The sequence below is a fragment of the Aquila chrysaetos genome, chromosome 3, assembly GCF_900496995.4.
Source record: "Aquila chrysaetos chrysaetos chromosome 3, bAquChr1.4, whole genome shotgun sequence".
NCBI lineage: Eukaryota > Metazoa > Chordata > Aves > Accipitriformes > Accipitridae > Aquila > Aquila chrysaetos.
Genome location: NC_044006.1, coordinates 73,883,601 through 73,910,713, shown reverse-complemented (window position 1 = coordinate 73,910,713; position 27,113 = coordinate 73,883,601). Strand labels below are relative to the sequence as shown.

The following is a 27,113-nucleotide window of genomic DNA, read 5'->3' as shown; positions in this document are numbered from 1 at the left end:
AGCAAAGCTGAAAGCTTTTTTTTCCTCCCCTCAGTGGAAATGAACTTGAAGAATACATTATCGGGGGGGGGGGGGGGGGGGGGTGTAAAGGACTCTAACTCTTGCTAATACTGGAGTTGTGCGTGCAAATACTATTGGAATTTCCTCAGGGAAAAGAAACCAGAATTTTGTTGAAAAAAAGCTGATAGGATCATTGAATAATTTGTACAATATTACTGGAACTCAATTCCTAAAAAATGTCTAGTTTGAATATGCTTTTTAGAATGACGGAGTGACTGTTTATTGAGGTTGCTTTAAACTCCATGTCTAAGAATTATTACCTCTCTGGTTTGGATACAGGGCTGGGCTACATATTTTTGTTGCTTGTACAACTTTCAAGCTAGCTTTTCCAGATGTTGTGCATATGCATGCAATGTATTCATGCATATATGTATATACTGTTCATTTATTAAGGCAGGCAAGATGTGTGTGAGCTTTTCTGTCTATGGCATGTAAATGGAATTTGGAGAAACATTTAAAGCTATTTAGCATTATGTAATGCACTGAATTCTTTCAATATGGAATATTTTAAACCTGGTGCAAACTTATGTTTGTAATTTTATTTTCTTCTGTACTATCACTATAAACAAGAAGTATAAGCCAAGTGACATCATTTTTTGTGATCTTTTTCATTTGTACTTTTCAGTGTACTTTCTCATTCCTAGACCATGCTTTGTTAAGTCGCCTGAAATGACTCAAGGACAAAAAAAGAACCCCAAGTTGTATGTTTAGACAAGAACTCTCAAGATACATTTTTCTATTGCCTTACTAGAATCTTGCACAACAATTAGTTTATTAATAGGAAAAATATCTGTAATTAGTAATATCCAAACACCACAATTCTATTTTGTGGAAGGCATAACTTAAATTGTTACTTAAATGCGAAGTATTTCCTAGATACGGTTAAAGTAATTTCTAGATGTTGGATAAAACAGTGTGTGATAGCACTACAGGAATTTATGCTACCTGTGATAAGGGAATAAAGTCAGGATGTTACAAACTAAGTACTCCCCTAGACCTTACTATTAAATTATATGAGCACCTCTCAATTTTTAATATATATTCAGCCCCAAGCTCCTAGTGAAAGGCTGTGTGTGTGCACCTTACCTAAGAATAAAAATGAAGCAGGAAATGTTTTGTAGGTGTTTTTCACTCTGGGTTTAAAAAGCTGTTCTATAGACAAGGAACTATGGCACGAAACGTATGAAGCCACTTATCAAAAAAAAAAAAAAAGGGAAATGCAGAGTGGAGCAGAAAAGTGAATCTAGTTCTCTTTAGACTTTAACTGGTTGTCTTAACTGGTGGGGTTGACCTTTTTCTCTTTGCTTTTCAGTACATCTATCCTATTAAGAAGTACAATACAGTATTGTCTTTTGTCACTTGATCCAAAGTTTTAAGGAAACCTCAACTCCATGTCCCCAGTTGTCACTTGCAGCAGTTAGTACCTTCTGGTATTACTTGGATTTTTGTATTGTCTTTCCTTTTAATGGGGGTATCCAAAACTTGCAGTTGCAAGAGAAAGTACATATTTCTAGCTCTTTTTTTTTACATATTCACTTCCAGCCACATTCCTTAATGTTTGCTATGAAATTTCCAGTGATACAAAGCACAGGCTAATACAGATGTTTGTACCATAAGCAGAGGAGTAGGAGGAATGTCGGAGCTTTGTAGAACTTGCAATTTTTTAACATTATTCATGAAGATACACCTATCTTTGGGATTGAACAGAAGACTTGAGAAGGTAGTGGGAAACTTAAAACCTGTGGCCAGAAAGCAGGTACAAACATTACATGAGTGTTGTAATTACCTTGCATTGTTATCGGATGGTGGTGAAACGTGTTTTAACGTGTGGCTTGTCGAAGAAGGTATTTGGAAATTGTGCTCATCCTTCATTAAAGGAAGGGATGAAACGGCCTCTTCAGCGCTTGGGCTCACCTATAAATGTGCACTAGCTGATTAGATAAGATCTTTGAAAAATTGAATTTTCTCAAAGGAGAGGGGGAAAAAAAAAAAAATACGTTTTGTGGATAATGTGCTTGCTTAGGTACTGCGTAACTCAGTGTCCAAGGCATCCTCTGTATGAAAAAACTTTCCATTTTCACCTCTTGGCAAGAAGAGGGAGGAAGAGTGGAGAAAAAAACTGCTACGAAAGTCCATCCAGAAGCTTTGCCCTGTTTGTGTAAGCTCTTTCCCTTGTGAATTGTGTTGTGGTCTTCGAGCTGGTCCATGTAATATTTTGAGCAAATAATCTTCCATGAAATGTTGTGTCATCAGACTTTTCTGTACCATGGCATTTTTGTTGCAGCATATCACAGGAAACTTGGTGGAGTCCCCAGGAATCCTGAAAGCTGGGGTACATTCAGCAGCAAACTGTGGGGGCAGGAGGCTGTATTTGGTGTCCAGTGTTCCTGATTCAGTCTTGTTGAGGAACCTCGTGTTAAGCCCTAGTCCTGTGTTTTGGTTTGGTTTTCATAAGAACAACATTTTCCGTTTGTATTTTGGATATGCAGATTAATAGTTTGGGGTGATGAGGAAATAGTTGCATTGATAGGGGTAGAGGAGCAGAAGGATTAAATGAGGGAGCTGTTTTGCAGCATTTTTAGGATAAGCAAGCTTGATGGATTGTTTCTGGTCTTGGCCAACTCCACTGACTTACAGGAAAGACTAAAGCAGTGATATGAGTGAGGGATGGTGATCTTTCCCCTAACTGTAAATATTTGCAATATAAACAGCTGAGCTATTCATCAGCAGCTCTCAGAGGAGGGAAGAAAAAAAAAATGGCATTTTTAGGGTGGGTTCTAGTGTAGACAAATCAGATGAATTATGCCCTGCAAGTGCTTATCAGCTTGGCTATGTGAATACTGCCTGTGGTCAGCTGGGCTGAATGACTGAGCTGCCAGGAGATTAAGGAGACTATCCACAGAAATTACTTCAGAGCTATAATGATGTAATTAAAACAAACAAACAAAATAATAGTTCTGTTCAGTGTGGAGACCCATTACCACCCAGAAATTTCCCACTACCAGCTCTCTGGGTGTTGGCAGGAGTTTTTTGGCAGTGCGTGTCTTAAACACACCGGACCTTACTTACTTTGTTTATTTTGTAGTGCTGGAGTTGCTTGCTTGTGTTGGGACCGTGGGAGGGGACTCGTGCCTTTGTTCTTGCACACATATTACTGGAGTAGAGTTCTTTAGCATAAAGGAGAATGTCTGTGTAGTACTGCAAAAGTTAGCTCCAGATTTGTACTGTTGATCTTTGTTAAATTTTGGTCTGGGAAAATTGTGTTTGGTCACGCATTTCTCCTGTCATGTTTTCCTATGTCCCCAAGAAAAGTATGAATCCATACATAAGAAAGGCAGTAATGAAGCCAATATGCAGCTATTTGTTCTGCTCCTTTTGGTTATGTAGGAGTGGGAGAGGTGCCAGATATTTATCTTGTTTTGCAGCAGGCATGCAATCGCATACAATGCTATTCTGCTTTAGCTCTGTATAGCTTCGGGAGATTAATTCAAATGCAGAAGTCTGTTTAGATTTTAGTAATTCATTGAATGTGCTGGGGCTGGGCAGAGGGAGCTGAATGGGCAGGGAGGGGCTCTGCCCAAACTGATAGCACTCATCCAGTGGCCAGAAGAAAGCTTTTAAAATCGCTTATGCTGTGTTACAGTACAGGACATAATACTTATTATTCTGGGCAAAAGAGACTTTTAAAGCTATTAGGATAAACAGCTCACACAGCTGTGGCAGGTGTGACTGTCTTAGGCAATGCTTTTCTCAATGCAAGTTTTGCTGCACACAGCCGGGTATCCTGGAGGCACCCGTACAGTTTTCGGTTAGAAATTGTTGTTGCTGTCCCCTCTAACGTATCAGTTTGAGTTACAACCCACATAGAAGGGGGGTTTGTTGTGTGAACACCTGCTTGCAGAGCCGGTGCAGGCATCTTAACTGCAAACTACCAAAGTCCAACTCAGAGCTGCGCGGAGAGCGTGGAAATAACTGAAGAGGAGCGATGCTGAGTGTCGGTCCTGGCTGGGGCTCTGTAAGGTTAGAGCTTATTATTTTGGGGAGAAGGGGAAAATCCTAAAGATGGCCTTCTAAGTGCTTGAGTAGATACGTAGACATAGACTTAATATGATTTAACATTTATGGGTCCATGTGCCTGGGATTTTCCATCTAAGCTAAGTGCAGTAAATGTACTGGATTGGTCATCTGGTTTGGGCTCCTGCATGAGATCATCAGCTGCTTCTCTCCCCTGAGCCTAATTGGGACCTCTGCTATTAGAAGTGCTGGTAATAAGACAAGGATCCTACCTCCCTAAGAGGTGAAGAGTAAGTGCTCTGCAAGACCTGGCTTTGTTTAGTGCCAAGAACAACAGGACAGTAAGATCTGTTTAATGTAAATGGTAAAAGTCTGGCTCTTTTATTCCAAGAAAGAAAAGGATGCAAAGGAGCAGGGATAGTATTGTGTCATTATGTACTAAATAAACTGCTCACCCTCGCCACTACATCAGTGATGAGGGAAAACAGCTTTTTTTTGCCAGATTGGGCAGAGACCAGCCGATCTGGAAGTGTTCTGCATAAACAGCTTGGGCAAGAATGTAGGTGGAGAGAGGCTGGGACCTGGGTGAGCTGTAAAATTAGAGTAATTTCTGTTGCATCATGCCTTGGTTATCTCTTACAATTAGCACAAAGGCACATCCTGAAGAAGCAAGCTAGGAAAGAGTTTTAATTTTGTTAATGGGCGCAGGTGCTATTTTTACCTTCTTTCATTCTACCTTTGATAAGACCAGTATATGGCCTTTGTTTGGGGATAGAAGGAGTGGGTTTTGTAGAATTGTTGTCGTTTAATCCCAGCCAGCAACTAAGCACCATGCAGCCGCTCACTCACTTCCCCCCACCCAATGGGATGGGGGAGAGAATTGAAAAAAAGGTAAAACTTGTGGGTTGAGATAAGAACAGTTTAATAGAACAGAAAGGAAGAAACTAATAATGGTAATAATAACAATAATAAAATGACAATAATAATAATAAAAGAGTTGGAATATACAAACCAAGTGATGCACAGTGTAATTGCTCACCACTCACTGACCGATGCCCAGTTAGCTCCCGAGCAGCGATCTGCCCCACTCTGGCCAACTCCCCCCAGTTTATATGCTGGGCATGACGTCACATGGTCTGGAATACCCCTCTGGCCAGTTTGGGTCAGCTGTCCTGGCTGTGTCCCCTCCGAACTTCTTGTGCCCCTCCAGCCTTCTTGCTGGCTTGGCATCAGAAGCTGAACAATCCTTGACTTTAGAGTAAACACTACTTAGCAACAACTGAAAACATCAGTGTGTTATCAACATTCTTCTCATACTGAATCCAAAACACAATGCTGTACCAGCTACTAGGAGGAAAATTAACTCTATTCCAGCCAAAACCAGGACAAGAATGTATCCGTGTAGTTACAAATGTCATCATTTTTGCTCCAGTAAAAAACAAAAAGTTACTATACTGGGTTTTTTTTTGTTTTTGGTTTGTTGTTTGTTTTTTTTTCTGGTAGAATTAGGGAAACAGTTTATTTTTAACTTCTCCAAACTTGCAGTCCTGAAGACCCTGGTTATTTAACATCTTCAGTTATTACACAGTGGTCAGTTATTCATGCTTTCTCATGACTTATATGTAAAATAGCAAGTGGGTAGCTTTCTGCTTTACAGGATTGTTAGAAGTTAAAGCATGGTTATTAAATTGTGTGCATTCCTTTTAGTACAAAGTTTAGGATATTTCAAATAGGTCAAAAGTACTTGATGTTCTGGGTGTTTGGAGAAGCAATTAAACGTGTCTGCAGCTGTTCCAACCTGCAGCTGAACTATCAGCTTGGTAGAGGCATCTAAGTACTTGTCTAAGGCCCTGAAATGCTTTTTAAAAATTCCCCTCCTGTTAAGCTTAATGAAATAAGAAAAATTAATTTATTTTCATTTTTTATCATCTGAATTTCTAAACAGGCAATAAACTGTGGTTTTGTTCTGGAAAGGAATTGCTGGAAGTTGAGCAAGTTTCGCTGCTTTTTTTGTCAAAACTGTAGTAACTTTATCATACAAAACTTGCAGTTTCCTGTATCTTTTGTTTCATTCTTAGTCTAGTTTTAGCTTTCTGAGAATCATATTTCCAGGTGGGAATGTGCTGCTTTTAATGGTCTGGGAATGCTGAATGGGTAAAATACTCTTGAGTCCAAAGTACAGAAGAAGCTAGGAATGAGTATTTTCCTATTTATTTCTTGGGATCAGTTGAAAAGACACTTAATATCAAGCAGTACCTGCAGTCCATGCTGTTACACTTGTTGCTGATATTGGTTGAATTACCTTAAGGACTGTTGAGTTACCATTTCAGGCCTTTTAATTCTTGATGTGAAATACTACTTTTTATTTAAATTATGGACTTGCTGAATGAGGGAAGCTGAATGTTTTCTTAAAGGTGGTTTTGTTATTTAGTTCAGCTTTGTGTTTTGGTACAACATGCATACCCAGCCACTGGGGCAATAAAAATCTTTGTATCAGACTACTAAACATTTTAAAATAATGTCAGATGTATATTGGTTTTGGCTGTTCCTTCCTCTGTAGTCAGGGGTTTTTTTGTAGTTGATCAGGATTCGGATAGACATTTAGATGTTTTAAACTTAATATGAGTACATTACACTTGTCTTTCAAAAATGACAGCTTGTATCCTACTGGCCTTTTTAAATACACCCCAGGGAAGAGGAGTTTGAAAGCCAAGGAGAGAGGACTCATACTTCACCAGGCCAATGGTGAAGTATTTTAGCAAATTATTAATGAGAATTTGCAATATGCTTTTATGTTTTTTTTTTTTTAATTGCCTCTTAGGAGTGTAACAATAGATGCCCTGTTACAGAAAGATGAACTACAGCTTAAAATTTTTGTCAGAGATACCTAGCAGTGCTGCTGTTCTGCAGGTGACACTTCCATTAATTGGAAACCTGCAGTGCTTGATGTTGTAATTACTTTAGATTTAATATAGTTACTGAGTATGTGTAGATCTTACTGAAAACTTAAATTCATCAAAATTCTTTCTGGCTTAACTGGTGAGGGTACGTGCAACAGCTTGAAGAAAAAAAGCAGCAAATAAAATTGTAAACATTTTTCTCTCTGTAAGATGGATTTGTATTACATGTCCATAAATATTGCAAGTATTTAAAAAAAAATGAATTTATGAAGGGTAATCTAAGGTTGGGTAAAATGTACTCCATGAAAGCTAAAGCTAGAAGAGAAATTATTTTGGCAACAATTTCTCTAAGTCAGATTCTGTCCCAGCAGATACACTCAAGTGTCTTCTGGACTGCTCCTTGAGAAATCCCTGCAACTAAAGATGCAACAATTAAATTTATAATCAAAATCTGATGTTTTAATTTTGTTCCCAGAACCACTGGATTCAAATAACCTGCTAAAGTGATATTAAAGGTATGCTGGCTGTAACTTGATTTCAAGAGCAATTTTAGTTGTTAGAAACAGCTATTGGTTTTAGATTATATTAATGACTGAAGCACAGATGATACAGTGATTTAGAGAAAGTTTCCTCTTCCAAATGAGTGGGGTTCCTCTTTCTTCTTTTGTATCTGGGTTTCATAATACAGAGAAATTTGGGGAGGGGTAGGGAGGACTGGGGAAAAACAATAATTGGTCCAAATAACTACATCTCGTATTAAAGTCAATGTCTCTTTGAAGTTATGCAACTTCTGTTTTTCTTCCAAAGAAAGAAGGTAAATATTTCATAAGTAGCCATGCATGTTCCTTACTCCATTAAGACACAGTCTTTTCCAGAAATTACATGATTTAATTGGCTTTGGTTCTATAAAACATGTTACCAGAAACACCATTGTTTTAAATGTGTACTTTCTCGCAGAGTGGATGTTTTATGAGAACTGCACTCAATATCCACAAAATAGCAATGGGTTTGGAGAAATAAGTGGTAATTGGAAATAGGCATCAAAGGAGCTACAAAAAAAAAGGGTGTCCTAGCTTGATTTTTACTATTAGGGATGTATCTTTTGGGGAGCAAACTTTGGATGAGCAATTTCCCTGGCAGGAATGAGAATTGTAGCCTGTCCCAAAATATCCCTAGGGAGTGAATGAAAAATTCATACGGCAAAATGGAGAAACAAAACTTTTCCTTGCAAGGGAGCACCCCTTAACAGTATTTTTGTTAGATGAGTCTGTTAGAGAAGAGCTGTACTTAGGAAAGAGATGAGAAAGCCTGCAAAAATAGACTAATACTTTAGATTTGATGTCTTGCTGAAGTATTTGCTGAAAAAAGTACAGTTGGGAATGTTGCTATCTCTATGGGAATGTCTTACAGCTATATTTAGGAAAAGTAAATTAAGCTTACTCTCCTCAGATGAGCAAGGTTTTGGTAAGGCTTTGGTTTGGAGGTATGGTAGTATTTTTGAGAGGAAAGAGAGCGGAAGAATTTCTTCTACATTTGGGGTTGGTGAACCACTTGTCTCATACTTTTTACAAGTCAAAAAAAGAGTACCAAAACTGTCACCTATGTTTGAGTCAACCTGTTTGCGGCAGGAGGCAGAAAGAAACTCAGATTTATTTCACAACCTCAGGCTGTGAATTTGATCATTGGGGAAAAAAAAACCAAACATCTATTTATTAAACAGAACAAACTTGAAAAGGAAATGAGCCGATCGTAGATAAGGTGCTCGACAATATTTTTTCAGTTTGGATCACGCTTTGACTTGAAAAATTAATGGATTGGAGAAAATATGTGTGGCAGACGGGTGGCTTGGTGTTTTGTACACTGCACGGTGCCTGTAGAGCACAGAAGAAGGGGCTTTTACAGCTCTTCAGTAACTTCATACTGATTTCGTGGTATAACTCCTTAAGGAAACTGCAGGCAGGGGTTGCAGAGACTGTGTGTGTGTGTCTGCGCCACGTGTGAGTGTTCGTCTGTCTGTACATTCATGCCATGCATAATAAGAAAACAGGCTCTGCAAAAGTGCTTTTCTTTAGTTTGTTTTTCACTCTTTTTTGTGTAATCAGCATTGGTTCAAAGACTGTTTTTTTTATTATACCAGCTTTGAATTAAATTAACGTTTGGGGAAAACTGTTAACTGCTTTGGTTGTGTGATGGCTTCAGATGCCCGTGCATTGCTTGCTTGTATCTGCTTTTCCTGTGTTTTAGCTACTTGGCATTTGGTGAGTTGTTCTTTTCTGCCTTTCCCACCATGTTACATGTAAGCACAATCCAAGGCAGAGCAGATCGGATACTGTACATATTTTTGCTCTATAAACACATGCTTGTTTACATTTGCTTCATTGCCGTTTTGACTCTAATCCTCTTCCAATGCCAGAGGGTATCAGCCATGACTAACAAACTCTGAGATACTGCCATTTTGACCCCATGTGCTGCTCATGTTTCCATTTGTTTGTTTCTCCTTTGCCTTCCCTCCCAAGTATTTAACAAATTATTATTAAATGTCTTCCAGGATTTAAGAGGCCAACCTGGGAGCAATTCAAAAGAGTCAAGATACACGAACATATGTTCTGGTTATTAATTCTGTTTGTTACTTCATGGTTGAAGACAAACTTAAGTGCTCAGTCCTTGTTCATTAGTGCTGCACATAAAATGAAATAAGACAATCCCCCTTTTTGTGAATAGGTCTTTTTGCTGTACAAAATTCAGTTCTGATTGACTGTTGCAGCTTGATTGTAAGCTGCTACTAATATTTGGCAAAACCTTCTTAAAATAAACCTTCTGACATATGTGCAATTACTGCTCACTTACAGCACCCAGCAGAAGCTCAGCATTGCAGATTTTGCATCTTTAAACTTCCAGGTCTTTGCTGATGCAGCTTCAAAAAACCGTGACGTTACACCAACATTGCAAATGCATCAAATTCTTTTTATCAGCAGAAAAGGCCGGTTTGGATTCATAGGTCACATCTGCTGGTGAACTTTGTGCAGTCTGCCTTTTTTTTCCTCTCTCTCTTTTTTTCTTCCCTCCCCCCCCCCCTTTTACTAGAAGAAAGGTTTGTTTGTTGGCCGCCTGCTCGGGGTGGGACAGGAATGTAATGCATGCACAGACTGCGCAGTATTTCCTGTTCAACTGCCGCTCCAAACCTCGGCGCTGGGAAAATCTCCAGATCGAGCAGCTCAGTCCTTGCTCAAACAATGAAGAAATGCTGCAGCTTCTGAAATGCTTTGATTTTTTTTTTTTTTTTTTTTTTTTTTTATACAGAAAATGTATTTTTTAAAGTGAATCTTCATGGTGTGCTACTGCTTTAAATATATCAGATTCTATGGATATTGCTTCTACACTATTTATAGATTACTGTGGCCGGGACTAAACATTAAACTTGCTGAAGCACTGTAGGTATGGAGAGATGGCTCCACAATGTCACTGCAAATAGTTACGTTTATTTTGTAGCATAGTATATCTCCATAATGTTGCCTGCGGGGTTCAGTTAGCTTCGTTTTCCATCCAGTTAAAAACGGTAGTAATCTTTTGGTACTGGAGCTACTTTTGCGTTATTTGCTGTATCTTATTTTGCCCTTAAGCTGTTTTGAAGCATCGCTTTTGCATTGCATGAGTTTTACTTCAGAAGTGAAATACTTTGTTTTAGCAAAAGGAAAAAAACTTTGATCACTTCTGCCAACGAACACTAAACTCCAGTGCCGCAACCTTGCCTTGTGTGAGGTGTGAAAGTGAGATGAGGGGGTTTATTTCTTTTAATTTTATCCTTTTTTTTTTTTTTTTCAAGTGGTTCTGGTCCTTTGTATGTGGGGCAGCTCTGTTACCATTTCAGACCACCATCTGAAGGAAGAGTGACTGTGGGGTGCGGCTAGTTATTTATTTTATTTACTGATTTTATTTATTTTTTTAAGCAGATGTATGTTTTGAGATTTTATATCCATAGGCACCTCTGGAACGTATGAAGTGCTGTGGCTCTTCTCAAAAAAAGCCAATACTAGGAAAAGGTTCGACTGTGAACTGCGTGCGTATGCATATACGTGTGCATATACACATTAAAAAAAAGGCCGTATATCCTTGTAGCACATTTTTTAGTGTGTTCAGCAGCTACTTAGTCCTATGTGAAAAGGAAGCGAGCGTGCACAGGTCAGCCTTGAAGACCAGGGCACCCCGTTATGGGCCTTTGGTCCTTGGTCCTTGATGCTCTCTCCCACGATGCCACGTGCTGACCAGGTGGATGGATGCCAGCGCAGGACAGGTACTGAGCACAGCTCGGGCTCTCCTCTGGCTCAGAGGAGAACCCAGGTAAGGCTGGATGGGCACATTTCGCCTCCTGTTTTAATGATGTCCAGCTCTTTACATATCAGGCAAAGGTACAGCAGCTCCCTGGCTCATTTTGCTGGAGGAGTTACTGGAGTGCCGCTGGAGGTGGACATCTCCTAACTTCTCCTTTGTGTTCTCATCCATCTTCTGTCCCTGGCTGTTCCAGTGGCAAGCGATACAGGCACAAAAATGAAAGTGCTAAGTGTTAATTAGTTCCTTCCTGGATCACAAGGAGACCTACTTTTCAGTCCTTTGGAGATACAGATCTACATGTGCTGCTTCTCGAAATTGGAAGTGGTCTTGGTGTAGCCCTGTTAGCTTGTCAAGCACTGGAGCAGGAAAGGAGATGGCCAAAATCTGAGCTGTTTAATTTGAACTTGAAGGTATTTCACTCAGAATGTAGTTCAGTAGGTTAATTAGGTTGTTAAAACAGTTTTTAACTTTTCAGCTTCGTTTGGAAATGTGGATGCCCCTGAAGCAGTGGATCTGCCTTCAGTCTTTGAGCTGAATAAATGCAAGGAGTTGGGCTCTGACAGATGCATTTCTTTTAACGTAGTATTTCCTAGTAGTAACCCTCCTGGCTTTTTGAATTCTGCAACACTGCAAGACAGCACAGGTGTTTAAATCATGGCTTATGAGAGAAGCTGACACATATGAAGGTATAACCTCCATTTGTATGTATGTCCAACCAAACCTCAGTGTGCAGACTGAAGTGTACCAACTGCTTTATGGTTTTGGAATTTGCCTTGGGATCCGTCAGGTTTTTGTGCTGTTTTGTGCTTTTTCATGGTTTCTTATCCCTGCTTGTCAGTTAAGAGGCTTCTGTGTACAGTTGCTGTTTTTAACATTTACTAGCTGTATCTCATGATGCATCACAGCCTTGTACAGAGAGCAGTGCTGAGTTCTCAGTCGTGTATTAAAAAAGTGACTTCAGAATTTCACTACTTCTGATCCTTAGAAAATGAGCATCCAGTAACCAACAGCAGGTATTTAATCCACCCAGATTTGAGGACTGTAATAAATAATTTATGTAGGGCAAAAGAAGTTTTTTGCTTTAAGCTGCCGCAACAAAAATGTTTCCAAAGCTTTGTTTGTTTAGGTAGAGGTCTTTTTTTCTTCGTACAGCTTTAGCTGTCTTGAATTAACATTCATCCTGATGATTTTTCTCCTTTTGTCCTAGGTACTACATGAAAGTATATTTTTATAGGACTTTCACAGGTATGGAAAGCAAACTGTAGTGTTCTGATATCCACTAGATAACTTCTCTTTGAATGAGACAAGCTGTTCTTGTGTAACCATTTGATCTTAGCGTACAGGTGCAACCTCTGAGCTTGTTTTCCAAAACATCATGGAATGGGTTATTAAGAGTAACGTTCAATTTTTCCTAAAATTCCTAAAAGTTCATAAATCATATTGACATTTTTTCAGATCCAAGTGCAGTGACCTCCTATAAATAGATTAAAGTGAAATAAAGAGATTATCTCAAAAGTAAAAATAAGCTACTTGGTTATTTTTCCTCCATGTCCACACCTGTGTTATATATTTAAGCATTTATTTCTTGGCCCCTAGCCATGCGATGAGCTCCATTCAGAGCAGACTACTAATGCAGTGTATGGGAAAGGGTTTTTTGGGGAGGGGGAGTTAAATGTTTTGGAAATATTTTTCTTTCACTAAACTAGACTGGGATCTCTCCCTTCAAAGAAATAATGCAGTGGAAAAAACAAAACCTTAAGTTTATTTAATTATGTTTTTTGGGGGAGAGAAGTTGCCAGCTTCAGTTGAAATGAAGATAATCTGGGGTATGTCATGCTGAATATAAACAGAACAATTTGCTTGGGTTGTACATGTTTGAAGCTTAAACCAGTTGTGGGCGGTTGTTTCAGGTATGTGACAGTGCTGTTATTCCTGTCTTTTCTGCAAAGCGTATGTGGAAGATTAAACCTTTCGATGATAAACTGCAAATGGCATTTGAAACCGAAGTTATATAGGCATCACGTGCAGATTTGGCACCAAGTATTGTAAAATAGTTTCTATCCTGGTCAATACATCACAAATATAGGAGATGTAGAAGTAAAGTTATAAACTGTTTCTAGCTTAAGTCGTGTAGGATATAAAATTTTATTTTTCTAATAACATCAGATACAGCATCTTAAGAAGATTGAGAAATTGTGCATCTCTAATCATGTATAAATTTCAAAACTGCTTCCTTTTGAGGAAAGGCTTTGTTTAATACTGCTTTATTCTGACTTGCGTCTTTCCATTCTGTATTATAAACAAACTTGTTAGTAGAGAGCTCACGATACACAGATGTTCATTTTATTGCATTTAGCAAGTTCATCTGTAAGCGCACAGAAAGTCTCTTCATTACCCAGTTTATGTTATTTGGGAGAACTGGCTATTGCATTCATTTAATTAGGAAAAAATCAGCGGTAATTAGCTCGCTCATGCGCTGCAGAGGGATGGGCTGGATTAGGAGCCCTCCAGTCGTCACACAGTGGCTTCCTGCAGCAGCAAGGGGTTTATTGTACAATGGCTGCACAACAATCTGTTTTTGTAATTTCACACAACTACAGCAAAATTTGATGAGAGAAGCCCTGAACTAAACTTTTTTCTAGAATACAGGGCATGAGGGAAAAGCTTTTTCTTTACTATGTGACTTGTGCTCCTGTTGAAACTGTCCTGGTGGGAGAACAGCAGCGCAACCCTTCTGCCTCCAAAGGATGGTTTAAGTGAAAGGTTTGAAAAGATGCTGTAGCATGGTCTTGTATAAATTTCTATTATAACATTTGTCTGTAATATTTGGGGTTTGTTGTTTAGGGTTTTTTTTTTCTTCCTGTTCTATTCGTATAACCACCCAGTATGGTTGTGTATCTTCCATTTAAGCTTACGTGATTGCAGTAATTTATTTTAAAACTTGCCTTTATCTTTAGCCGTGCGCCCCACCCCACCCCCAGCTTAGTAATGCTGTGGGTTCATTAGGACTTACCAGAAGAGCTCAATAAGCACAGTTCTGTGGACCATCCTTGGATTCCAGAAACTTGCAGGCAATTCAACAATTAACTTACCTGCAAGCAGCGGGTAGCACACAGGTTACAAGCAATGAGGCTTGTCATTAGAAATAGCATCTGGAAATTATTGGTGAGACTCTGTGTTTTCAGATCGGGGGAGATCTGCACCAAAGGGACTTCCCTCCTAGGTGGGAAGAGCTGTGCTCCCATTTCTGACCCTGTCTGCAGATAATCTTTTACAAATTCAGATAATTTGACAAACTGCTTTGCTGAAGGCTCTTGCAGACCTCCATGAGATCCCTGGGGAAGAAGTTACACAGGGATCTGTGCAGTCTGCTCTTCAGTGTAGCATTAAACCATATGGAGACGGGAATAAGGAAATAAGGTGACAAAATTTGTAAGGGAAAGGGGTGTGTATTTGTGCATGTATATGAATGTGTGTGCATATATGTGCATCTGTATATAGATTTAAAACTTAACTGTGAAGAGTTGTAGGAAGGCAACATGATTTTGAATGACTGGCCTCTAAAGTAGCAGATAAAATTAAGTGTAGGTAGGTGTGAAGTTTGCTTCATGGGAAGAGATAAGAATTCTTGGCTTATATTTGCTGTGATGCCTGAAATACCTGCTAATGAAGAGATCTTGGTGTTACTGATAAGATCTTCTGAAAAATTACATTAGCCCAACATTCAGTTGTTGTAAAACTCAAATAAGATATTAGGAATTATTAGAAAAGTAAGAGAACAAAGCATTACGTGGGTGTATAAATTCATGGTGCTCTTCTTTCATACCGGATATTGTGTGTGGTTCTAGTCTCTCTCCTGCTCAAAAATGTGAATTAGAGATGGTACAAAGATAAGACACAAGGAGGGTCAGAGTTATGAAACAGCTAAACTGTTGACCGAGCTGTGGACCTTCTTGCCACAGGATACTTTTGCCACTAAAAGTTGGTGGAGGTTCAAAATGCGATGGGACAAAGTCATGAAAGAGGAATTTGTTGCGGACTGTTAGATATGCAGTTGATGCCTTCAGGTAAGGAGGTCCTTGAAGTGCAGTTAGAGTGTACCTGGGGTGGTGGTAAGGTAAAGCATCGCTCCAGTCTTGTGTGGTTCCTTTCTTCAACTCTTCTGCAGATACCTGCTGGTTACAGTCTTCTCTGCTTTCATGGATAACATGCTTTTGTATTGTGAAGTTGTTTTGCCTGGGCTTTTTTGGTACGCAGTGTTTATATGTTTGGTATGCAGTGTTGAAGATGTAAAAGGTCACTTGAAGTTGTCTTTGGCATTCAGTGGTGATAGGGGTAATGAGTATAGTACTTCTGTGGATGTCATAGGAAGTCAAGGTTGTAACTCCCAAAAGATGGAGGGGAAAAAAAACCAAAAAGTCTTCTCAATTCCTTATGCTGGATACTGCTCAGACTTGGAGTTTAGATAGTTCAGCTTACCATTCCAGTTTCATTACTGCCTGGGCTTACCTGTAGGCTTTTAAGGAGCGCCAGGTTTTGTCCTCTGCAGGTTTTTTTTTTTTCTCTTTAAAATTTGCTGGCATCCAGAATACCTAAATTTATAGTAGTGATTCAGTATGAATGCTTCTTTACACCTTTAGAGTTATAGTTGTTACATTTGTACTGTCACTGCTTCAAGAAAAGCAAATCTAGCAAACAGCACACGTATTGCATGTGGTCCTGTGTCACGAAGGAAGGAGAAACTATTTTCTGTGATGCACAACACTGTCATAGTTGCTAAAAATGAGATATGGTGCATATCTTTTCTACGTATGCAATACCTGTGTGTGTTAATACAGCATGGCATATGAAGCCACTTGAGAACTTCTGTTCCTTACTGCATCCGAAATTATAATTTATTGAGTCACAGTAAAACCTCTATAATATATCATTTAAAAAAATGGATCTCTTTAAAATAACATCTATTAAATTAGTGGAAAGACCTATTTGAACCACCACCGCATTATGAATGGCAAAATTGCCAAGATGAAAAACAACATAAAGGATTGTTTTTCCTAGAACAAATATTTCACAAAGTGGAAGTGAGTGGACATATTTCAAATGTAGAGTTTTATCAAGCAAAACAAGTATTCTTAAAAGATTTGAACAAAGCAGCTTTTATCTGAGAGTTTTGAATGTTTATTTAGACTACTTACTCTGTTTACTGCCTCTTTCTATCCTCTAGGTAGAAAAGATACAAATGTTAGTTCTTAAATGGTTGTGTTGTTCTGTTGATCTGCTGTGTAGCTGAGGCTGTAAGTTATGAATTTAAAAGCACTGCTGTAATTCATACCTGATGGAAAGGCTTGCTCCACGCAGCAGCTCAGAGCAGCAAGATGCGAACAGATTTGAGGAATCACTAGAGATGAGGAGTTCAAGCATCTCTCGGCCACATGCATCTTTATAAAGCCATAGCCATTGGAGCCCATGCAGCATCCCTGCTTTCACTCCTCTCCATTAAATGCTGTAGTTGTTACTGGGCAGAATTTCTCTTGAAAATTTGGGACTTTATCCTGTAATGTGTTAATATGGCTCTTTGCGAGTCCAGACCATCCATTGTCTGATCTTCAGCGTTACGAGGTTTGGGGACAAACATGATGTGGTTTAGGTAAATTTTTGCTTTGCATGCTGTTTGTATTCATTAACCTCCCCAAGACTAAGCTCAGAAGTACTCTGCAACATTTCTTATGCAAACATTTGGTAATTAGTTTTTCTTGCTTAACACGAACTTTTTATTAACTTTATAGAAATGGATTCAGTGTTGAAGACCTACCTTAGACCCAGCCTAGAATATAAACTGGACTTTATTATAAACTGTAGTCTTGGCTTTGGGAGGACTATTTTATGCATAAAAATTGTTTGCAGAATGAAGTTTAATGTTACATTCTTGTACCTTACAAAGTCCAGGAAAACAAAAGCTTATGATAAATGCTGTGTAAGAGCATTTCTATTTTAAGCATTCAAATGTGATTATTTGCTGTCATATTCTTAAGCAGAGGCTGAAAACAAAATACAGATTCTTAGGAAGGTTTTGGTGGCACTAGCTGTAGGGAACAGGGCACACAGAATTGTGCTTCCCATTCTAAGTTCATCATATTTCAGTGTTTAAGGTCAGAAAGGAGTTCTCCTTGCCTGGATGATATTGCAACAAACTTGTTTGTGCTTGCTTTCTTGAGTGCTGTTTTGAAAAAGTCCTTCATAGCTGCACAAGTATCCTTTGGGGATTTCTAAAGGCATGTTTCTTCAAATTTGTTGCAAACAGAATGTGACATTTTGAGAATGAGTCTTTTACTGTAACTTACACCACCAATGGCCAGAGTTTTGCATATGTTTTCTGTTTAACTGGAGTATTGAAAAGCAGTGTTTAGATTGGTTTCAGTCTTTAAAGTAATGAAACACTTCCTTAAACACACAGACATGCACAAAACTGTGCACAATTCTGACTTTATTCTGTTATCTGAGCACTTTGTAAATGGTGAATGTTTATAAAACCCATTTAGTTTTTGATACGGGTATACTTTCCTCTTCGTAGCAACTAACTGAACCTGAGCATTGCTCACTCCCTTAAGGTGGAAAAATATTTTGGTAAATGTGGAATTACATACGATACGGAGAACAGAAAATTACTTTTGGACACTTTGCAAGTGCTTTGAGAGGAGAAAGTATTGATGTCTAGCTTATGCTGACTCTATAGAATTGGAGGATTTTGTTTATATTTTCAGAGAATGGTCGAAAGTTCACTCAAAATCTGCACCATGAGGCTTTCTTGTCAAAGCACATATGTGTACCTGCACACCTTCTGACTTCAGACTGTGATGGTATCCATTAAGTCTTCCAGGAGAGATGTGTTCCATTTCATACACAACTCTTCTTTCACTGAAATTTTCTTTATATATTAATAATTGTATTATTTGTATTTCTGTTGCCAATTGCCTTGATGCACTTGATATATTTGTAATATCAGGAGGAAGGTAGATGTATGTGGCAGTTCCCTAATAATCTGAGAGAGGAGGAAAGATGGGGAATTACGTATTGATGTTTGTAGTGGGACTTAGGAAGATTTCACTTACCCTCTAACTTTGGGATGGCGGGAGTGTTTTGTTCCTTCTAATGCAGAAGGTAAATAAACTATGTAGTGCATGGATAGCTATTAATCTGCTTGGTGCTACAACTTTCATAGCATCCTTTTTTCTCAGTGTAATCCAACTTTTAAAGTTTGCTACCTTAATATGCGCTGCTGCATAGCTGTGAAAAAAGAATAAAAAATAACTTGTTCGGGCTTGTTTGCATGTATCTTAAATTGCATCATTTGTTGACTCTGAAAAGGAAGCCATTAATCTCTATAGTGTAAGATACTCCTCTGCTTAATGGAGAGGATAAGTTGGTCCTGGCTAAGGTAAGGCAATACAGCAGAGGGGAGTGCCTGTCTCTGGCAGGGGGTGTGTGGTGGTTGGTTTCTTGCAGTATTCACGATACTAGTTGTGGTAAAGCAGTTATTTACAAGATGCAGGTGACATGGTTGTCTCTCATTGTGTTGCTGTGTGATGTTAACAAGTTGAGTATCAATAGCATTCAGTACCATATGTTGCAGTGGTATAGATAAACATCAAAGAAAAAGGGCTGCGCGACAGGCCCAAGATGAAAAGGGGTGCACCTGTCTGGCCCTGCCCTGGAAGAGTGCTAAATCTGTCAGGTATTGCACTCCGACATAGGAAACAAATATTTCTAGCTAACAACAGAACATTAAAATATTTGGTGGTCAAATCGAGGGTTACTTAAAATATTCTAAACTTTTTTCCAACTTTTTTTTTTTATGTCCGTGTTGAAGATCTAATTTTCAGGAGTTTGAATCTTAGGGAAATCACTAGATATCTTATGTGCATTTCTTTTCTCCAAACTGTTGCTTTTATCTACAGTTTTTAGTCTTTAAAAATGCTACACTTGTTTTCATTGAGCTGTATGTAACTTTTTACCAGTTTGGTTTTTTTTTTTCATGCTGGTAGACAAATAAACAAATTGAAAAGAAAGGCCAGGACTCCTGTTTTATTTAGTAACACCCTCTCCAGACTTGCTGCTGCATTCAGTGTTGCAGCTCACCGTGCTGCCTCTGTGTGGTGTCTTTTGTCTTCCAGCAACGCTGTCAAGCAGTAACAGAGGAAGCTTTTCTGACCCTTGCAGCAGTTTAAATGTTCCACATATGGTCGTGTATTTGGCTAGAAAATATGCCTGGGCATCAGTAGGCATTTACTGCGTCTCTTCTGTTTTAGATCAGTCCTGTTTGCTTCCTCCATCCAGAGACTTATTTTAGCAGCAAGGTATTTCATGTCATCTACAGTACCTACTTCGGATATTTCTAGGAAAACTCTCAGTGTAGTGTCTTAGTATGGCAAGACCTTTGATTGTGCGGAGATCTAGGTTGGTTAGTAATAGGCTAATGTCACCGTGTGAGTTTGACAAGGAAAAAATGTGTTGAAATGGAAGGAAGCGTGTCTAAATATGATGGAAAATTTCTGTGAGGTTATCTTAAGACTTGAAAAGGACTTCTGAGGTAATAACCGTGCATCTTAAATTCAGTCATTGTGGTCTGGAAAACTAGGACTGTGCTACATGAATTTATTTTTCTGCTGGTTTGTTTTTTTTCCTAGTGTCCCAATGTAATATCAGCTTGAAGAAGCAGAGGAGTCGAAGTATCTTTAGCACCTTATTCTGCTGCTTTCGTGACTACAATGTCGAACCACCATCTACCAATAGCACCAGTGCTCTTCCTCCTTTGGTGGAGGAGAATGGAGGACTTCAGAAGGTCAGGCTTTTATCTTATTTTGCTCTCATATGGATCTTTTGTAACTAAGATTTAACTCTGCACTTCTGAAGGTTTGTCTTAATAGGTTTCCCACATGGGGAACACATTGAGTTACAGAAGAAATTACTGTTTTGATGGTGAATTGCTAATACTATCTATTCAGATGCAATTTAAAACTAACCTTTCCATGAAGAGTATTGGCACTATACATTTTGTAAGCAAATAACATTTAAAACCTGAGTAAGACACCAAAAAAACATGGACTTCTCATAAAACTTCAGATGCTGAGTTGTCTCTAGCATCTGGTTCTGTTTCCCAGCTGCAGGAAGATTAAAATCTGTCCACTGGAGCGTAGTGGAACCTCTTTGAATGTCAGTTGAAAGGGTTTTCAGTGGCATAAAAACAGTTCAAAGAGGGGGAGAACTGTAATTCTTTGGACCTTTTTTCTAACCCGTTCACCTATATTTGATGCACACTGAGTCCAGAGGTATCAGCTTTTGGCCATTTTTCCAGGTTATTAAGTTTTGTTTACTTAAGTCAAATTAATTGATATAAACTTTCAGCACTTCAAAGCATTGTATGTAAGAGCAGCATATTACTTGCATTGAGTTCTAGTAATTACATTGCTTTGCCATATTCATAAAATCGCAACACAAATGATTTTATATGTTCTTTTTAAATCTGATAACACTTGAGAGCATTTGCATTATGAACTGAAGAATTTCAGTTCAATATAGCAAACACAAGAATACCATCTTTTCCATACCATGTCGTTTTTCAGCACTCTCAGAACTCCACTAGTGCTAGTACTATACTCTTAATTGAAACACCATTCCCCTTGCACTTTTCCAGGATGTTAAGAGATCACAAACATAGGTGTATCCATGATGGGGAATAATAGCAGAAATGGAAGTGTCTCTATCTTTTCACCCTTTTGCACTTCACACTAATTTTTCATATTTGATGCAGCTGATTTCTTACCTACCTTGTCCAGTCCATTTTATTTTTTTTTTTAATTTTGCTGGTTATGTTTGAATTCTGAAAAGCTCAGGAGAAAGATTAGAAGAGCTGTTTGGTGGGAGAGAGGAAAGGAAAGCAAATTAAAGTGAAGGAGACTTAAGAATACGTGTGGAGGTAAAGTCTGAACTGTAACAGTTCATGCTGAAACTGCTCATGCAGAGGTAAAGTGCACTGAAAATTCCTCTGCCAAGAGGAGAAATTGTATGTGTATTTTTAGACTTCTTTTGCTAGCTAAGGTACGTTTTGACTGAAATGAGGGAAATCTAGCCTGGATGTGCTGAAGGGAAAGCTGAGTAGTGTGTAGCATGTATGCGCACGTTCCCCTGAGAAACAAAAGGAATGGGAAACTAGTAAAATTTCCCTTTCCACGATGGTAGGGAATGGAAAGGAGGCAAAAGTGAGGCTGCTAGCTGAGAGAAAATGGGAGTTCATTGGAAAGAAAAACATAAAGAAAAGAAGAGTTTGTTTTTTCTATAGAAAACGTGAGTTAAAATGGTCTGGAGTCAGTAGTTTTCAGATTGCATTCTGTAAAACAATTGCTTTCTAAATGCATCTTACTCCTTGAGCAAGTGATTGCATGTATATACACACAAGTTCCCATCCTCACTCTGTGCTATCTTAGTGAGCAGTTTTGAAGTTGTGCAATACTTGTACAAAAACCCAAGACACAAATCACACAATCCATAGAATTACCAGACTACAGTTTAATAGAGTAAAAAAGGTCAAGGAATATGTTAAAAAGAATTATTAAAGAGTGCATTTTCTTCAAATAGAATGAAAGGCACTCAGATGCATACAGATCTTTGTAGAAGAAATCAAGTATAGTTAAGCTTTTGGGTAGTTCTTCAGTGAGTGCAAGTAAGTCTGTGACATTTCTATTTTAAATGCAGTATTAAAGACTAATAAGTTTTGTGTGTGTTTTTATATGCTGTTTTTATTTTGAGTGCTAACATTGTTAGTTTAAGTAGGAAATTACTTTAAAAAAGAAAAACAACATTGAAGACTTGGATATATTTGTATATCATTAGGCTGTCAGGCTAGTGCTTTTTACCAGGAGAGCTGTGTTTTAAAACTGTGCAGGCTGGTTGAATTTGATCGAGTTACACTGAGCATCTTGTCTAGATTCAGAAGTGATAAGTAAGTTGGGGAAAAGTACATTCAACAGTGGGCCTCAGTTTGTAAATTGGTGAAATCAAATGTCCAGGAATGACAAAATTACCTGTTTTAGGAAAGAAAAGGCCTGACAACACACTGCTTAAACTCCTCTTCTGTTTAATTAAAGCTCTTTTGGCATTATTCTGCCTGCCAGGTTAAAATAGTTTAAATTATGTTGAGCTGCTCTTCAAATGGTCACTTACTTATATCTGCTATCTCTTTTGTATGTTTTATTAATTATCCCATCACAGGTGACCTCTGACTGTGGCCCAGTCAGTTCATGTGTTGTGACCCTTTCCTTCAAAAATAGAAAAAGAAAAATGCACAATGATGTTAAATAGTTCCCATTAGAAACTAGTATAAAATTACTTGGATGTACTTTCCTTCTGTCTTTACTGTTCAGTAGAGTTGTTACATGAAAACTGGTGACAAAAGACTTCAGAGGAAGGAAAGTAATGGAGAAAGCTTCTGCTGGTCTTACAGGAATTCAGTGTTTGTTCTATGTTGCTTCGGGAGTATTCTTGAAGGTGAAGTTGATGTGACAAGCTAACTTCCTTCTAACTAGGACTCTCAATTCTTTAAATGCTAACCTGTTGTAAAGAAGGGAACGCAGGGAAGGGTATTTTATAAAGTAATTGAAAACACAGTTCTGAAATTCTGTTCAGAGTAATTGCATTGTACGGGGTTTATTATTATTATTATTATTATTATTATTATTATTATTATTATTATTTTGCTGCATTAGAAAAAATTAATTTGGTGCTTCAAATGAATCAGTACTTCATTTAGTATTTTACCAAACGATGTGACTTCACTATGCTTGGCAAGTTAAGTGTCATGTCACTTCTTCATAGGATTGGAAGAAACACCAAACTGAGCATGGTTTTGAATAAACAGGGTCTGTCAGCACTGACTTCTGTTCCATTAGGGAGCAAAAAAGCCCAAAAACTTCCTTAAAGTATTGAGTTCATTTTTAAACCTTCTACTCGCAGTGCAGCTGCTTGTCCAAGTGTGACTCTAATACTGGTAATGAATGGGTCCATCCTGTCTCTGTAGTTTCAATACAACATTTTTCAATAATAACTTGTATTTACTGAAACTATTGTATATTTGTTTTTCTTAAAATGCGACGGCTTTTTAGTGCAGCACAAAGATGTATTCTAAGATGTAATATCTATTACAGTGGGTATATCAGCCTGTCTGCAGCTTGGATGCCAAGCCAGATGTGTCGTTGGGAGCACACAATGTTCAGCCTCAAGAAATCCTTGCTAATTTTTTCCTGCCTCCTCAGCAGCAGGCAGCTCACCAACACCTTCCAGCTAGTTCTTTTTTTAGGGGCCAGAGTGTTGGGAGAAGGGAGTGTTTTTTGTTTTCTTCTGAATAAATTAAAATCTCAATTTCTGTTCTTCAATTAGCGACTTGACTTATTTTGTGTATTTTCTGGGTGTGCTTCTGGGTGTAAGTTTGGTTTTGTTTTTTTTTTTTTCTGGGTAAGTTTGTTACCCGAGTTTTGAAGTGTTTGCAGATACAGATTTCATCTGCAGGCTTCAAGGAAGGATCCAGATAGAGGAAGGTGAGAAAAGCTAGATGCAAACTAGCTCTTTCTTCCCCTTGCTTTCAGTCGTGGTGGGTGAGAGAGCTCTGACACTATTGGCACTTTGCCATTTCACTTACAACCCACTTCCACTAGAGTCATCTTTGCTTTTGTTTCACAGTTAGATCCAAATCGGGCAGATGGCTTGTGTTCAACAAGATGAAGCATGAATGAGGAAAAGGTTTTTTATACTTCTTGGATTAGAGGAGAAGGTCTTGATCCACAGTCAACAGGGAAGAAGACAGAGTTAGAAGAGGGTTTATTCTGGGGGCAGCAGCTGCCCCCACAGCCTTCCCTGTAACAGGAATGAAGCCAGAAAGGTCAAGTCCTTGAATTTCCACCTCACCCATCCTAATCACTACAACAGGTCTCCTTCTCCCCGCTGCTTTTTGCTGCACAATGTCATCTCCAAGGTGATGCTGGAAAGCTGTTTTGATGATCTGTTGTCATGTCTCCAGCACTCTTGTCTGCTTCAGGGATCTCTGTTTATAACAGTGCAGGAAGAAGGATCTTCTTTATGCCATGTGAATATGGTTCACCAGAGTGAGAAAAACAGCTTGTAGAGAGCACGTTCTTGAGGTCAAAAGTAGTATCTTCTTCATACAAGAGACCTAGAGGAGCAGCATGAGCATGGAGTCTTTGATGGGGAGACTATTAACGGCATGCTTTCCAAACAGACGTGGAAACCAGTCTCACTCTTCAGTGTGGAGGAAGATAATTGAGATTAATGTAAATTATAGTACTCTTTCTCCTGCTTCACCTTTGCTGATCAGAGCAAGAAAATTCTTGGTGTTTGGTTCTGTTGGTCACCATCAGCACGTGGTATGTCAGGTCTGTTTAGAAAACAAGAATCCCGTCTGCATAGCTATGTTTGATTCCACTCTCTCTGCCTACTCATTCTGACCCCAAAAGTCTTCTATATTAAGAGACAAAGCTCGATATTCCAAGTCAATGAAAGAGTCAGATAGTAACTATATTATCGTTTTTGTAAAATATTGTAAAGAACCTATCATGGTCTAGTATAAGCTTTGTGTTAAAGAAACGAATGTGATAAATCTGTTCTTTTGATCAGCTTCTTCTCTAAAGGGGTTATTCTTTAAAATGAAACAGCTCCTTATCTTTGAATACAGACTGTTCTCAAAAAAGCTAAATAGTGTGGCCTGTAACTTGATGCTCATTGATCCTGTACGTGACTGTAGACAGACAGCATTAATGAACGGACGCAGTATTGAAAATGTTGTGTCTCTCAAACTAAAATTACATAACTAAGGAAAAAGGTAGGATTTATCATTTCAGCTGTATATATTGTCCCATGAAAAAAAACTGATTTCAGTGGTTGCACAAATGAGTTCCTGGTTTATCTTAGTGATACAATGGAGAAATTTTGGCATTCTAGGAATAGCTTTGTCCTGTTACCAGCATCAGGAGCTCATGGAAAGACTTCAACAAATGCAGTCATCTGTCATCTATTTCAAACGATACCATTATGACCTATTTCCCTTCCTGTTCCAAGGCTTCAGGAAATGAGACAGGACACTTTCAAAAAGTTTCCCATGGCAGGCTTGTTTTTAAAAAGCATTTGCCTGTTCATGAACACTTATGCTTTACCAGCAGACTCTTTTATTTATCTTTCTGCTTGTTTTTCCAGTTGTTATCATTACCATTTTGATTTTTGCATAGGTACTTTTAGGGTTCCTCTTAGGAAATTTGTTTGGTTTTATTGTTTTTTGATTTAAGAAATTCTGCAAGAAAAACAAAGCAAACAGTAATGCAAGTCCTTCAGCAACTTAGATTCTGGATTCCCGTGAAAGTCAGGCTTAACAGTAATACCGTGGGGTGCAGCTCTTTCTTCAAGAGATTGCTAAAATAGAAAGGAAGTTACACCACGGTGAGTGCCTCTTGAAGTCTGTGGGAATACCTGATGTGATACACAGCTATATTTGTGTCCACGAGATCTTGTACCGTAACTGTGGATATGTCTCTACCTCTCATACACTGTTCTTGTCTGTTGACAGAAGAGGAGCTGCAGTTGTGTTTTATTCTCTCTACCAGTGAAGGCAAAAAAAGTCTTTAAAAACAAAGCAAAACACAGGTTCACAATCTGTGCTCTGCTTGCCTAGCCATATCCTTGATAACAGTTTGATCGCAGGTCAGCTAACCCAGCTGGCACCTACTCAGATTCGCTCCTTTCTCAAATGCCCGTCAACTTCAGATGATGTCCCACTAACAGAACCTTAATGTGCTGAATTATACTTTTTTTCTTTTCTTTTTGCCATTACCTTGATGAAAATTTGGATTTTGGATCTTACCAGGTTTTGTGTGTGTTTGTTTTTACAGAAATCAGGTACTTTTTAATAAAGCAAACTTCTTGATAGTTCATGATAGTTGCTGCTCTCTAGCTGCTTCATCAGCTTCTCTGGATTTTGGTCAAACCGCAGTAAAAAGTTCTGCTGTTATAGCAATAAAAGAAGAGGATTTTAAAAATAAAACTGAATCAATTTTATTTGTCAGTGAGGTGTCAATGTTATGTTAGACTCCAAAACAAGTGAGCACAAGACTTTTTAAGCTGAAAGAGGATGTTCTAATGTTGACAACGGCCCTTTCAATAGATAATCAGTCTGCTGGTAGTCAGAGCCTGTGTTGTCCGAGTAATTAAAGAATAAAATCATCTACCGAAGCAACATCCGTCCTAGAAGGGTGAGCTTCCTTTTTTTTATGTGCTGTGCCCACCAGAAAACAAATACTTGTTTTTGATATATTAGAAAGATTAGAAAATACAGTTCTTACTTCCCAAAAATCTCTTACATATTTGAGTTGGTGACTCTGTGACCACGCTTTCTCCATTTGGAAGCTGTAAATGGAAGTGTCTTTGTCTCCATATGTCAGGTCCCAGCATGAGAAGAAAAGGTCGAGTTGGCCAAGACTGTCTTGCCTTATCCCAAGTACAATACGAAAGTGAGACCATGGGAAGAGCACTGATACTGTTGCCTCTTTCTGGGTGAAGAAAGTAGGATTCCTTGGATTAGTTTATCATCATCGTGTCCTTCTTGGACATTTTACTGTTGCCTAAGTGAAAAAAACTGTTTTTTCTGAGACACTTGTTTCAAGTGAAGTCAACTTCAAGGAGTGGGCTTCTGCCCTGCTACCAAGGTCTGGCTGAGCCTCTTGTCGCTGCAGTGAAAATAGACAAATATACCCATTA

General features: G+C 38.5%; 1 protein-coding gene across 4 annotated transcripts in view; it reads left to right on the top strand.

Moving 5' to 3' along the window:
• CTDSPL (CTD small phosphatase like) overlaps positions 1–27,113 on the top strand; it is an 84,275-nt gene that overhangs the window by 29,331 nt on the left and 27,831 nt on the right. For all 4 annotated transcript variants that reach the window (XM_030007927.2, XM_030007930.2, XM_030007929.2 and 1 more), the window contains exon 2: positions 19,988–20,142. In XM_030007927.2, the coding sequence (XP_029863787.1) occupies positions 19,988–20,142 (155 nt within the window). The remainder of the gene's footprint in view (positions 1–19,987; positions 20,143–27,113) is intronic.